Raw genomic sequence first — 13,853 nt, forward strand, 5'->3', positions numbered from 1 at the left:
GGCAATGCAGTTTAAACTACTGAAGTCCTGGATACCTACCAGACTGCACTCTTACTGCTGTCCCCCACACACTCCGCAACAATGGTAGTTAATGCCGTTTTAGGTTTCCTGCTGTGCGCCTCTCCCCCATGTTCTCAGTTGTCAGTACATGGGCTGTGTGATGGCTCGTTTCAGTGATGCATGACAGCTTGTTAATAGATGTCCAACAATCTGTTGACGCCACGTATGGTGTTTGAGAGCTCGCGCTTTTTACTTGCAGAGCAATCGTACAATTTCTCCATCTGGGCTGTCACGTTTTTTTCGGCATCTTCCGTCTGGTTATAGATATGCCATTCGGACATTGAAGCCGTCATCCTCTACCATTGACAATGTCTGCATATCAATTGCAATACTTTCTGTAATCAGTGCTGTGATTTTTCTCACTACGTCCCTTATTGCACTGCTGCCAGCAACGGGTTGGGTCTCATGTTCCCTCCCTTTCAGCGTTGCACCTGTACTGCCACTGTAGCTCAGTTTCACCTCGCAAAGTTAGCAGATTTCACCACCACCTCATTTAATTTCTCAAAATATTCCCATACAGGATTTTGCTGCTGTCGCTTCACTGTCTCATCCGGACATTTCTCCAACTGTTAATGACGAGCAGAGCGCTTTATTTCCGTGGCAAATAATTTGAAAGATACGTATTTCCTCCTAACGTTATAGCATTGTTGCATTGGGTATTTGTTTGATTCGTTTTTTTCCCCTTTATGATGGTGATCGGGACCTGTTAGTGGTATGCACTGTGATTTTAATTTTGTGAAAAAACTAAAACTATCGGTTAGGGATCTTTTCTAAAAGTTAACGATCCCACTAGAGTTGAGTACACTACACTATACTGTACTCTACTGAGCTCTTCTGTGCTCTCCAAACTTGTGGAACATATAGACGTCTATGATTGGTTCAGATTTGGTCCTGGACCAAACAAATTTGGTGTTTGGTGGCAGAGCTTATTTAAAATAATAGCCAGTGTGTAGGATAATACCCAAATATGCAAAATAAGGATATTGTGTATTTCTGCCTTTGTCTACCTGTTTAGGATAGTCACCATGAAGAGAATGACATTCATAACCATAATTATGCATTTCTGTGCAGTATAGATCAGAAACCCATGATGAAATTCTTTACTGCAATTCTGTTCCCGGGTGTAAATCCAGTTCACTTGCTGTAGTTCAATAACCAAAATAATTTTTGTTCTAAGTCAAGGTGTCATCATAGCTGACACCTCATTATTTTCTGCAGACATATTTGAATCTTAATTCAGAGCAGATATTTAAGAGTTTTTGTAAAATGGTCACAAAAAACGGTGTCAGATCTCCAGTTTTAATTGTACATGTGCTTTTGAAACATTTTCTGTGTAAATTGTTGAAAGTATCCATTGTGTGTAGAGTTGTATGGTTTGTTCAACTTTGAAAACAATGTTGTTGTTTTTTGGCATAGGTAACATTTTAAGTGAACAACTTGAGTCTCAGTGCAACTCCTTTACCATGGAATTGCCCCCAGGCTAATACAACACCTTTATACACTCATGTATTCATGAGAGTTGTTCATCATATGACCCCCAGTACAGACAGTCTATTCTGTGTTTGCACTGAAAGAAGATTGGTTGTTGAAATGAAATTGATTTGACTATAACCACAACAACAATTCAGAGGTCTGTTTTTCTCCAACCCCTGCTAGGTGGCTCTGGCTGTGAGTTTGAACCTGCGCACATACCTACGGTTGCAAGCCACATCCACCAGTAAAGTCTGCATCAATCTCCCCAACATCAACACTTTCCTCAGCTGGGATGTGACCGAGTTGAAGCGGCTGCTTCCTGACTCTGGAGGTGAGAGAGGCTTTCTGTCTGGAGGATTGAAATGTACTGTAGTGAATTTGAAGGGTAGCCCGAGTGGGATTGGAACCCTGGTCCCTGTGACTCAGTCCAACACCTTAGCCATTACACCAAGAGGCTTAAACCTCCTGACAAAGTAGGTGTTGTACTAAGTTTGCTACACTATCCCCTTGGGAAGTCATATCCTTGTGTCCGTGCTATGGGACATAATGGCCTCCCAGCAGCTCCATTCCACTTCTGACACCAATGCAGCGAATTTGGGAGAGAGCCTGAACTGGACTTGAACCCCAAAACTATTGGCAAAGCTGTAACACAACAGCTCAAAATATATTTGTTGGTTTTCTTTGTTTTATTCTTCTATGGTAATGTTGTCTATTTGTGTAATTCTGCTTACAGTCGAGCTGGGGAATGTGAATGCGCTTGATGCAGAGCTTGTCAGGAGGCTGCGAGACTTGGTTGGTGTATCAAATGGAACCTTGGATACTCGCAGCATGGCCATCTTAGCCTTCCTCTACATCTACCTCTCTGTCTTTGCTGGGTCAGGGTAAGAATTGAAATTGATAGAGCTAATTTATATAGGAGTGTTAACATAGGGTAATTCTAATCTCGACACCCAAGAACCAAACCTCTAATGCCCTAATGAACAATACAGACCCCATGCTAGTGAGGAAGACTTAGGCAGCTGGGAGCTACTCTTTAGAGTAGGTCTAATCGGGGCTGACGCGGGTGGCGCTAGGCTAGCGTGTTTGAGAAAGGAGTGGACGGGCTCTGACAGGACAGACAGCCACTAATTAGAGGCTGGCACTGGGCCCCCGCTGCAGCCTTAACAAGTCTGGATGTGTTTGTCCCTGGGGAGAAGAGCTCCACAATTAGTTTAGAGCACCCGCGTTTCCTGTCTGCCCAAAAGGAGTCTGACTGTCATGGACATTGACAGCGGAGCAAGTCTACTCAGCTCACACCCATGCACATATGCACACCACACTAGTCATTCCCAATGAAAAGTACTGCTGTGCCTCGGTCCTTTGGCCGGTTGGATTAAGATCACAGGAAGTGTGCTTTCTGGATATTTTTGCTGTATGAGCTGTTGCAAAGTGTGAAGTTTTTGTGTGAGATGGGTGCCCAAAAGCCTCTTACAAACAGTAGTAGGTACAAACAATAGCCCCGTTTTAAAGTGATTTCATGGAAAGTGTTTATTGTATTTTTTTCACCCAAATTATATAATTATATACTTTTCCACCTAGCCTAGTCTTAATAAATCATACTATTGTCCATCTAAGCTGAGAATGAGAATTTGGTTCATGGTTCTTGCTCCATCTCAGGGAGTTACCCAGCCTGACTGTGTCTGTGTGGTCAGAGTTGCCAACTGGAGCGGGTCTGGGGTCAAGTGCTGCCTACTCTGTGTGCCTGGCTGCAGCTCTGCTCTCTGCCAGTGGGACCATCCCTTCTCCACTGAGTGACCAGGAAAGCACAGCCAGGTAATGACCGCACAACAAATTGTCTACTAGATCTAATAACATTGCAACATTTAAATTGTTGTTTACTGGAACAATGTAAGCCATATTTGTCTTAGTCTGCATGTACTGTAGTTTTATGTAGAGTACTTGCACCACTAGCACAGTCAGACAATGCACAGTCAGACAATGCACAGTCAGACAATGCATGGGTCTCTCACCGTAACTTACGTAGGTCCTAATATATATACCTGCCCACAATGTGAATGATTTACTTCCGTTTGGCCGCAGTTTCTCCAGCATTTGTAATTCATTTGTAGTTTTAGGGTTATGAAAACGTAGGTCCTAATATATATACCTGCCCACAATGTGAATGATTTACTTCCGTTTGGCCGCAGTTTCTCCAGCATTTGTAATTCATTTGTATGGGTAGGGCTCACCACAAGCACAGAGTGAGGAACAGCAGGGCAATGCTGATTGGGCTTGAATGCCCAGTGTACATTTTCATTGTAATCATCTCTACTATATTTCATCATGTTTCAATAGGTGGGGTGAGGTGGAGATGGAGCTGATCAACAGGTGGGCGTTTCAGGGGGAGAGGATCATCCATGGGAACCCGTCAGGGGTGGACAACGCCGTGGGGACATGGGGTAAGACCCGGATCCCTCTGCCTTGTGCACGCAACACCACAGACACCACTACACCACACAGCTTTGTATTGTGATGTATGATACCATGAACTGTGTATGTGGACAGTACAACGGAATGATATGATACAATCTGGCAACATTTGTCGTCTGCACAACTCACAGTATTGTAGGGTTTTATCTTGTTGTAGGATCTCTGTGAGAAGGCAGATGTTATTTATGCGGATGTTACAGTAAACGGAGAGGAAATGAGCTGCACTATTCCTTTGTGTGTTGCGAGGGCTGTTTTGCGGTCAGAAAATGTATGCTCCATTGTGTTCTTTAGTTTCATCCGATGCCCATTTCTTTCACTTTGTTTTGACTCTTTTAGGTGGCATATTGAGATACCATTCTGGGAAAATAACACCCTTAAGCAGGTACTGAACAGTGTTTTGCTTAACAAATCACCTTTCCATGAATATGCTCGCTGGGCCTAATTTACATTGGCAGATTTACAGACTGTGATAGCAGACATCATTTTAAAGTAGTCTACTGGGTTGGGAAGGGATCCCAGAATGTCATCCAGGTCAGTGGGAGGTGGATCAGCCAATGAATTATACACTTGAGCGAACATTCCAGCACGGCGGGTGGAATTTAAATCCCCAAGTGAAGTTGAAATTGACTACTTTAGAATGAAGACGGCGTAGCCCATGCTGTCACAAAAGTGATCAATGGAAAAGAAAGGCGATGCTCCCTCTGTGGACTCTACTATTGCCACTCGTATGAGGGAAACCATAACAGTAGCAACACCTGGACAAATACAGGTGCATCATATGGTATTATATTGCTAACCTGCCTTTTTTATTTTCCCATTTGCAGGGTCCCGATGTTAAGGATCCTACTCACAAACACCAAGGTCCCTCGCAGCACCAAGGTACTTGTTGCTGGAGTGAAGGACAAAATGAACAAGGTACTAAATGGCTGCCATCTCGTCTCCCCTGTGTTCACCTCCCCAGACCTGTAATTAGTGTAATCGCCCGTGCTTTCATTTGTATGGGAAAGGCACTCTGGGGCCTGGCATTGAGTGCCTTTGGGTCATTCCGTGTCATTTCCATCACTTTCTGACTGCACAACTTTTAGATTTCAACAAAACCTTCCATACATGTACATGTTTGCCCATGGTAGAAGTGGTCAGAGGGTGACATTTTGGACCTGAATGCCAAAACATTCAGGAGATAGAGGTGCTCAAACTTGACCCATTTTGCGTAAACCACCCTACCATGTCTTCATCACTGAAAAAGATAAATGTTTGAGAGTGATATAATCTGAACGCTTACAAACAGGGTTGTCAAAAAAACTTTTTTTTACCTTTAAAATTAATTATCTAAATGTGATATACATTTTTTTTTTTTTTAAAGGTTCATACAGTATCAGTTGTAGCTTAGACACAATTGTACATAATCAGATGTGTTTGTGTTGTGTCCACCATTGGTTGAGACAGCATGCTCTTGAATACAGGGTGTGTGTCATGTTTTGGCTGATTAATGAACAAAAAAATTCAATACAATTTACATTTCTACTTTCAAAATGGTTGGAAAGATAGTTGGAGGTCCACACATCAGAGAATGTTGACCTGAGTAGGAATATCCATTGTTTAAAATAAACTGTCAATCTTCCACAGTAAACCTATTGAAATCATAGAAATATAGATAATAGAATAGACATTCCCATTCAAGTTGAAATTCAACGGTGGGTGGACTGGCGTCCATCTTTCTGTTAGTAATTGAAATAGAAATACATCCCGTTCATTCAAGATAATGCCGTGTCTCAATTTATGACAACACACATACATTTTAAATTTTAAACAAGTATCTAGAAATTCAAAAATTATTTGACAACCCTTTTTGTAAGCTCAATCTCCTGAATGTTTTGGCAGTCGAAAAGTCACTTTCTGACCACTTCTAACATGGGCAAACATGTTTGGAAGGTTTTGTTGAAATCTAAGGGGGTGCAGTCAGAAAGGGATTGAATTCATATGGAATGGCCAGTTCATAAAACATGGAGATGAAGCACTCAGCTAGCACCCCTGTGTGGCGTTGCCTTGACGACACCCACAGGGGTGAGCACTTCTGTTCTGTTAGATCGACATAGGTGGTGTTACTGGCAGTGTTATGATTGGGGGGGGAAAGAGCAATGTTTTTCAATCAGCACTGAGTGACTGGCTTTTTGTGCTGCTGCTGTACAGTATCTGACTGTTTAAATGATTATGACCACTAGATGAGATATGGGTATTTGCTGCTTTAGTCTGCACTGTTGACTTCCTTTAGTATATTTAGTGTTGTTCAATTCCTTTACATTCAATTCCCAATTATTTGTAAAAAGTATTAATTCTATGTTTATTATCTGTTCTCCCCCAGTTTCCCTCTATTATAAACCCTATACTGGAATCTGTGAATGCAGTCTCCTGCACCTGCGAGCAGACCTTATCAGAGATGACCAACGACACCCCCACACCAGAGCACTACAATATCCTGGAGGTACTGTATGGAAATGCATGCACACGTTGCCTATGGACAGTGTGTTCTGGTGCTGCAGACATAGTACCAGTGTGACACAGCGTAGGAATGATTCCCTTCCTCTTACACACGGTAAAGACTACAGCTGCATGAAAAGACAAAATAGTATTTTCATGCAACAACAACCACAACAAAAAAGATGAAATAAAAATGACAGCTGCTATTATGTCTACCATAGGAACTCATTGACATCAACCAGCACCACCTGAACGTGATGGGTGTAGGACACCCGGCCCTGGACACCCTGTGCCGGGTCACCTTGGCCAGAGGGCTACACAGCAAGCTGACTGGTGCCGGCGGAGGGGGCTGTGGTATCACCCTGCTTAGACCAGGTACTGTAGCTCGCTATCTACTTACCTCCCTATCTGGCTTACAGTAATCAAGTGTGGGGGGGTCTGTCCCTATTTGTTCTTACACTGCATCGCCATCATCTTTGGTCCTCACCTTCATTTTGGGTTAGAGAGTTACCATTTTCTATTTGTAATGAATCCTTTTAAAAGTGAGAGATCTGTGAAATGACGTCTGTAGGCGTATTGTATGGCGTTACTTCAGTAGATTTGGCTCCATTGTATTGATTGGACGGAGAGCCAAAAGATGTGAGGGTGGGGGGGTTCTTTCCTGCTGGAATTATTGTATGTCCTGGAAATCTCTACCTTAGTCATCCTTATCTTCTTCCTCGTTTGAGGGAAAAGCTCTGTAGTCTCAAACCGACGGCGTAGAGAAGTAGGGATATGTCAGTACGCCAAGAGAGTGACAAACAGGATCCTATCTTCCATAAAAACAAAACAGGCAGAGAACCTGTCTGAATCCACTGCCTTCTTTGTTTATGCCTGCAGCCTGTAACACGTTGAATTTTAAATCAGCTAAATATCTCCTAAATATATCCCCAACTGATGTTGATTTGCTTTGTTGTACTAGCAAGCAAGTGTTGCACATTTTTGTGGTTTGAAGCTATTTTCCAAAAAGTTTACTTAAGTGTCTGTTTTCCCTCCCAGTGCTCTCAGATCAGCTTTGGGCTTAAAGGCTTTGATTTGAGGTAGAGCAGGGAAGAGCATGCAGTAAAGTAACCTGCTATCCTCCTGCCTTGTTCAAATCCACCACTGTCTGGTGACATGCTAAATATTTATCATTTCTTTGCTGATGAGCATTGTAATGTTTTTTCCTCCACATAGAGATGTACTTTAGCTTACGGTTGGCTCTTCAGCTAAGTAAATACTACTATTACTAATAATACGGTATATGCTTTTCATCCAAAGCGACAAGTGAGAGCATCATTTCTTTTGTATATTTGACCCCTAATGGGAATTGAACCCACAACCCTGGCGTTGCTAGTGCCACTCAATTTCCAACTTATGCCGGTCATACACTACACGGTTTCGCCACGTTTTTGCTGTCCCAGGCTAATTTTCATGATCGGGGTGAAATCCTATGAACTTGGGCTAGTATCTGTACGTCAGGACTTGTGTAGTTTGAGCGGATCAAGGACTCAACAATGATGGCTGTTCGATTCACCAGACCAGACCCCTACTTCAAAACAATGATGGCTAACACGGAACCCAAACCGGCTGCGTGCGTGCGCCATCGTGCATAAATGTATTTTGTCCCCCCACACCAAACGCGATCACGACACGCAGGTTAAAATATCAAAACAAACTCTGAACCAATTACATTAATTTGGGGACAGGTTCGAAAAGCATTAAACATTTATGGCAATTTAGCTAGCTATCTTGAACTTGCTAGCTAATTTGTCCTATTGAGCTAGCTTGCTGTTGCTAGCTAATTTGTCCTGGGATATAAACATTGAGTTGTTATTTTACCTGAAATGCACAAGGTTCTCTACTCCACCAATTAATCCACACATAAAACGGTCAACTGAATCGTTTCTAGTCATCTCTCATCCTTCCAGGCATTTTCTACTCTTGACTTTATATTGCGATTGGAAACTTTCATAAATTAGGTGCATTACCGCCACCGACCTATTTCGTTTTTCAGTCACCCACGTGGGTATAACCAATGAGGAGATGGCACGTGGGTACCTGCTTCTATAAACCAATGGGGAGAAGGGAGAGGCAGGACTTGCAGCGCGATCTGCGTCAGAAATATAACTGACTTCTATTTTAGCCCTTGGCGACGCGAGCGTTGTAGTCAGCCTGTAAGAGGAAAGCAACAACACGCAGGTTGTCACTAGTTACTACAGCCACAAAGTCAAAATTGGCTATATTGTAAAAATTCATGTAAACAAACATTTTGTTTTTTGGTCTTCATTTAACCCTTGCCCTACAATGGTCGCGCCCCCGCGGAAATCTAATACATTTTTTTTTAAATCCCCATAAAAATCCATCTGTTTAAGCAAGAGATATGTTCATGGGCTCCATCTCAATCCACCACATCTGCCGATATCGCCCTTCTGCATCTGAGGTGAAAGGTGGCAGAGCTAGAGGGGTGTTTGTCAGATCAGTGGTCTTCTCACGAAAGCGTCTGTAGCGTCCGAACGATTTGGGCTACACACTATTATGACCCCTCTGTGGAAAGCTGAGACTCTCACGAACATGGTGTTCTCCCTAGGATGCCCACAAGACTCATCTGAAGGTCCTTGGTGCCAGTTTAAAAAAATGTATGGAAGTATATATGGAGATAGTTTAGTGCCTAAAATAAAGGGCTAAATACATGTAAAATATATATATACACTGCTCAAAAAAATAAAGGGAACACTAAAATAACACATCCTAGATCTGAATGAATGAAATATTCTTATTAAATACTTTTTTCTTTACATAGTTGAATGTGCTGACAACAAAATCACACAAAAATGATCAATGGAAATCAAATTTATCAACCCATGGAGGTCTGGATTTGGAGTCACACTCAAAATTAAAGTGGAAAACCACACTACAGGCTGATCCAACTTTGATGTAATGTCCTTAAAACAAGTCAAAATGAGGCCCAGTAGTGTGTGTGGCCTCCACATGCCTGTATGACCTCCCTACAACGCCTGGGCATGCTCCTGATGAGGTGGCGGATGGTCTCCTGAGGGATCTCCTCCCAGACCTGGACTAAAGCATCCGCCAACTCCTGGACAGTCTGTGGTGCAACGTGGCGTTGGTGGATGGAGCGAGACATGATGTCCCAGATGTGCTCAATTGGATTCAGGTCTGGGGAACGGGCGGTCCATAGCATCAATGCCTTCCTCTTGCAGGAACTGCTGACACACTCCAGCCACATGAGGTCTAGCATTGTCTTGCATTAGGAGGAACCCAGGGCCAACCGCACCAGCATATGGTCTCACAAGGGGTCTGAGGATCTCATCTCGGTACCTAATGGCAGTCAGGCTACCTCTGGCGAGCACATGGAGGGCTGTGCGGCCCCCCAAAGAAATGCCACCCCACACCATGACTGACCCACCGCCAAACCGGTCATGCTGGAGGATGTTGCAGGCAGCAGAACGTTCTCCACGGCGTCTCCAGACTCTGTCACGTCTGTCACGTGCTCAGTGTGAACCTGCTTTCATCTGTGAAGAGCACAGGGCGCCAGTGGCGAATTTGCCAATCTTGGTGTTCTCTGGCAAATGCCAAACGTCCTGTAAGCACAACCCCCACCTCTGGACGTCGGGCCCTCATACCACCCTCATGGAGTCTGTTTCTGACCGTTTGAGCAGACACATGCACATTTGTGGCCTGCTGGAGGTCATTTTGCAGGGCTCTGGCAGTGCTCCTCCTTGCACAAAGGCGGAGGTAGCGGTCCTGCTGCTGGGTTGTTGCCCTCCTACGGCCTCCTCCACGTCTCCTGATGTACTGGCCTGTCTCCTGGTAGCGCCTCCATGCTCTGGACACTACGCTGACAGACACAGCAAACCTTTTTGCCACAGCTCGCATTGATGTGTCATCCTGGATGAACTGCACTACCTGAGCCACTTGTGTGGGTTGTAGACTCCGTCTCATGCTACCACTAGAGTGAAAGCACCGCCAGCATTCAAAAGTGACCAAAACATCAGCCAGGAAGCATAGGAACTGAGAAGTGGTCTGTGGTCACCACCTGCAGAACCACTCCTTTATTGGCGGTGTCTTGCTAATTGCCTATAATTTCCACCTGTTGTCTATTCCATTTGCACAACAGCATGTGAAATTTATTGTCAATCAGTGTTGCTTCCTAAGTGGACAGTTTGATTTCACAGAAGTGTGATTGACTTGGAGTTACATTGTGTTGTTTAAGTGTTCCCTTAATTTTTTTGAGCAGTGTATATAATAGTTTCCTGATCTTTCTTATATGTCTCAGATATAGGACAGACACTTCAGAACAAAATTCCTTTAGATTTTTTTTATGGGGACTATCTGTTCCGTGTAGTGAATCTGTTATTCAATGCGTTTGTATGGGCTAATAGCAGTAAGGCCAAATTCAATGTTTCATCCAATCATTTTTTTTCTGTACTTTTTTGATACCTTAAGGATCCTTGGTATGACCATCTGTAAACAACTCCACATGTTAATTTAGAACCCCCGCTCCCCTGGCTTAGACAGGACTTAGACTCTAGACTGAGGGTTAAGGTTAGGCATAATGTTAGCAGAGCGGTTAGGTTTAAAATCATATTTTAAGAAGATACATTTTTGAGCTAGAAAGGCCAGAATTATGATAGATTGGTGGAGCTGTGGATAAAATGCGGCTGTCTTTTCAACATTAAACGTTTTCACCTCCAATTCCCTCTGCAAAATATAGGTAATATTGTCCACGTCTGCCGAACCATTTGCAGGTCTATATTCTACACGTCTGTTTTTGATATTACAGCACATAATAACTTATAAAGCAGATCGCTGTTTGCGTGTTTTCCCTATGACAAAACGCAGGGCACGATCAACCAGGGGATCATTGTGTAATGTGAGCACCTACGTTCTGGGATTGAGGATGGACGGAATGAAAGATTTGGGACAAGGGAATCGGGAAATGTGAGCACGTCCAAGTAGTGAAGATTTTACAAGTCATGTAGCGTATGCCCAGCATTAGCCACACATGACCACAGATATCCTGAGGCGGTTCAGGTTAAATTCCCTCAAGGTCAGTTTCTCAAAGCCCTGGTCATGCAAACATTTCCTTTGCTGCATGACGAGAGGCTCTCCGCACTTTCCTTTCGGGAATAGCTCCCTTATTTGACACATTCACACCCTAAGTGTTGTTTTTTTTACCCCTAGCCTGTTTTACACATTTTTTTTAATCCAGTTATTTGTTTTGTCCCATTTATTTGGCACCGCTGGTGTGCGCCCTTCTGCTGTTTGCTGGAGCGGGCTTTGTGAGCAGCTCTCACAGTGGCCATCAGACTCCCAGCACAGAGCTCTAGGGTGCATCCAGGGCATAGGGTGCCAATTGTGTGGCAGCCTAAGTCATTCTCAGAGATGAATTAGGTTAAAACCTACGCAGATGTAAACTAATCCTCTTGCACAGTAGGCACGAACGGAGGGGCAAACACTGTCGAGTTGTGTGTTTTGAATGAAGCTCACTGTATGTGATTTTGTTTTTCTTTGTGATTTCCTCTGGTAGAAACGGAGTGCTCGGTGGTCCAGAACACTATCCAGGACTTGAGAGACTGTGGCTATGACTGCTGGGAGACCAGTATAGGTGCAGAAGGCGTGCAGCAGCACTCTCCCCTCGCCGTCAAAGAGGAGGCCCTGGAGGTTTTAGCACGCTACTGAGACCCACTGGCCATGGGTCTGCCCTTCCTATGGGTGAACAGGTGACGCTTTGCTCCATTACTTTGGCCTACCAAGTCTTCTATTGTCAAGGCCTGACAACTACCAACAGAAGAGTTGGCTACAGCACAATACAGCATGGGACATGCATAAATGCTAATAGCGCTTCTCTAACGACCAACCGTCAAGACAGACTCTTTGTTTTCAGGGGAGGACAATTGCTAATCACCCACTCATCGTATATTTTTCTGCCATTTCATGAGGTCATGGAACTAAGATTGTAGGGGCACTAGGCAGGTGATCACACCTCCCTTTGAAACAAGTGGTGTTCTAGTTTTCAGTATTTGGTATGCACTGTAGCCCTCCCTTTCCCCTGGCTTGAAATGATTGTTTACTAATGTGAATTTAAACTGTTTTAGGTTTAGCATGAGCTTACCATGAAACTTCAAAAGAAGATGCTGCAAAAAAGCAAAATAAACCCAGTGCATAGCAGTGTGTCTAGGTGCTGGTTTTGGCAGGAACAGCTAGTATTTAAAAACGAGTAAAAAATGTAGTGAAAAAAGACAACCTTGACTCCAGTGCATATTTGTTTTTCTTTTTAATATTAGCATTGCATCAAACTCAAAGTTGGTCACCTGATTATTATTTTTTTTAATCAGGTTGCAGTTTACACTTGTTTTTGAATATCAATACCTTGGTTGACTTGTTCTTCGTTTTAAATGAGGGTGCGGTGAGCCATTTCTCATATAGATGGCAGCAAAATGTAAGAATTAACTAACCTCGCATAACTGACATGAGCAAATCATAGCGAAGAGATTGTCATTCAGTTTTTGCTTCAGGTGTTAATACAATGCCAAAGCAGATGCATTCCTAGGTATACAAACCTTTTAAAACTGAAAATAAAATGTGCATCATTTTCTGTGTCACATAAGGGTAATTGTTTTCTCAAGGTCCAAAGCAAAAATGTAATTCCTCCATATTTTTGGTGGCAAGAGACCATCTTTTGAAGACAGCCCCTCAAGCTCTTCTTTCCAAGAGATGAGTATGAACTTGAAAATGACAGCATTTCTCTGATTTCTTTGGTCATCAAATATGTCTGACACATCACGCCACAGACCAAGAATTGCAAGGCCTTTAAAAATAACTATTGGTAGGTAGGCTACCTCTCTGCCTCCGCCTTTCACATTGGTGTTCACGGTTGTAACATACACTCAGTGGCCAGTTTATTAGGTACTCCACTCTGTTCACGAAAATGGTTCGCTCCTACAGACAGTGAGTCCACGTGTGGCCGTGGCTTGCTATATAAAGTAGGCAGACATTCAGACATCGAGACATTCAGTTACTGTTCGATTGAATGTTAGAATGGGCAAAATGAGTGACCTAAGCGACTCTGAGCATGGTATGATAATCGGTGCCATTCGCGCCAGTTCCAGTATCTAAGAAACGGCCGCCTTCCTGGGCTTTTCATGCACGGCAGTGTCTAGGGTTTACCGAGAAGGATGTGACAAACAAAAAAACATCCAGTCAGTGGCAGTTTGGTGGGCGAAAACAGCTTGTTGATGAAAGGTCGAAAGGAGAATGGCAAGAATTGTGCAAGCTAACAGGTGGGCCACAAACAAGCAAATAATGGCGCAGCACAACAGTGTGCAGAATGG

At 43.4% G+C, this 13,853-nt stretch overlaps 1 protein-coding gene across 1 annotated transcript in view; it reads left to right on the forward strand.

Moving 5' to 3' along the window:
• LOC120063075 (mevalonate kinase-like) overlaps positions 1-13,124 on the forward strand; it is a 30,323-nt gene extending 17,199 nt beyond the window's left edge. The window contains exons 2-10 of the mRNA XM_039013208.1: positions 1,717-1,864; positions 2,267-2,414; positions 3,190-3,345; positions 3,868-3,971; positions 4,339-4,384; positions 4,827-4,917; positions 6,365-6,484; positions 6,702-6,855; positions 12,050-13,124. Coding sequence (XP_038869136.1) covers positions 1,717-1,864; positions 2,267-2,414; positions 3,190-3,345; positions 3,868-3,971; positions 4,339-4,384; positions 4,827-4,917; positions 6,365-6,484; positions 6,702-6,855; positions 12,050-12,201 — 1,119 coding nt within the window. The 3' untranslated portion in view covers positions 12,202-13,124. The remainder of the gene's footprint in view (positions 1-1,716; positions 1,865-2,266; positions 2,415-3,189; positions 3,346-3,867; positions 3,972-4,338; positions 4,385-4,826; positions 4,918-6,364; positions 6,485-6,701; positions 6,856-12,049) is intronic.
• Positions 13,125-13,853: the final 729 nt, after the last annotated feature.

This window comes from Salvelinus namaycush, chromosome 18 (assembly GCF_016432855.1).
Source record: "Salvelinus namaycush isolate Seneca chromosome 18, SaNama_1.0, whole genome shotgun sequence".
Taxonomy (NCBI): domain Eukaryota; kingdom Metazoa; phylum Chordata; class Actinopteri; order Salmoniformes; family Salmonidae; genus Salvelinus; species Salvelinus namaycush.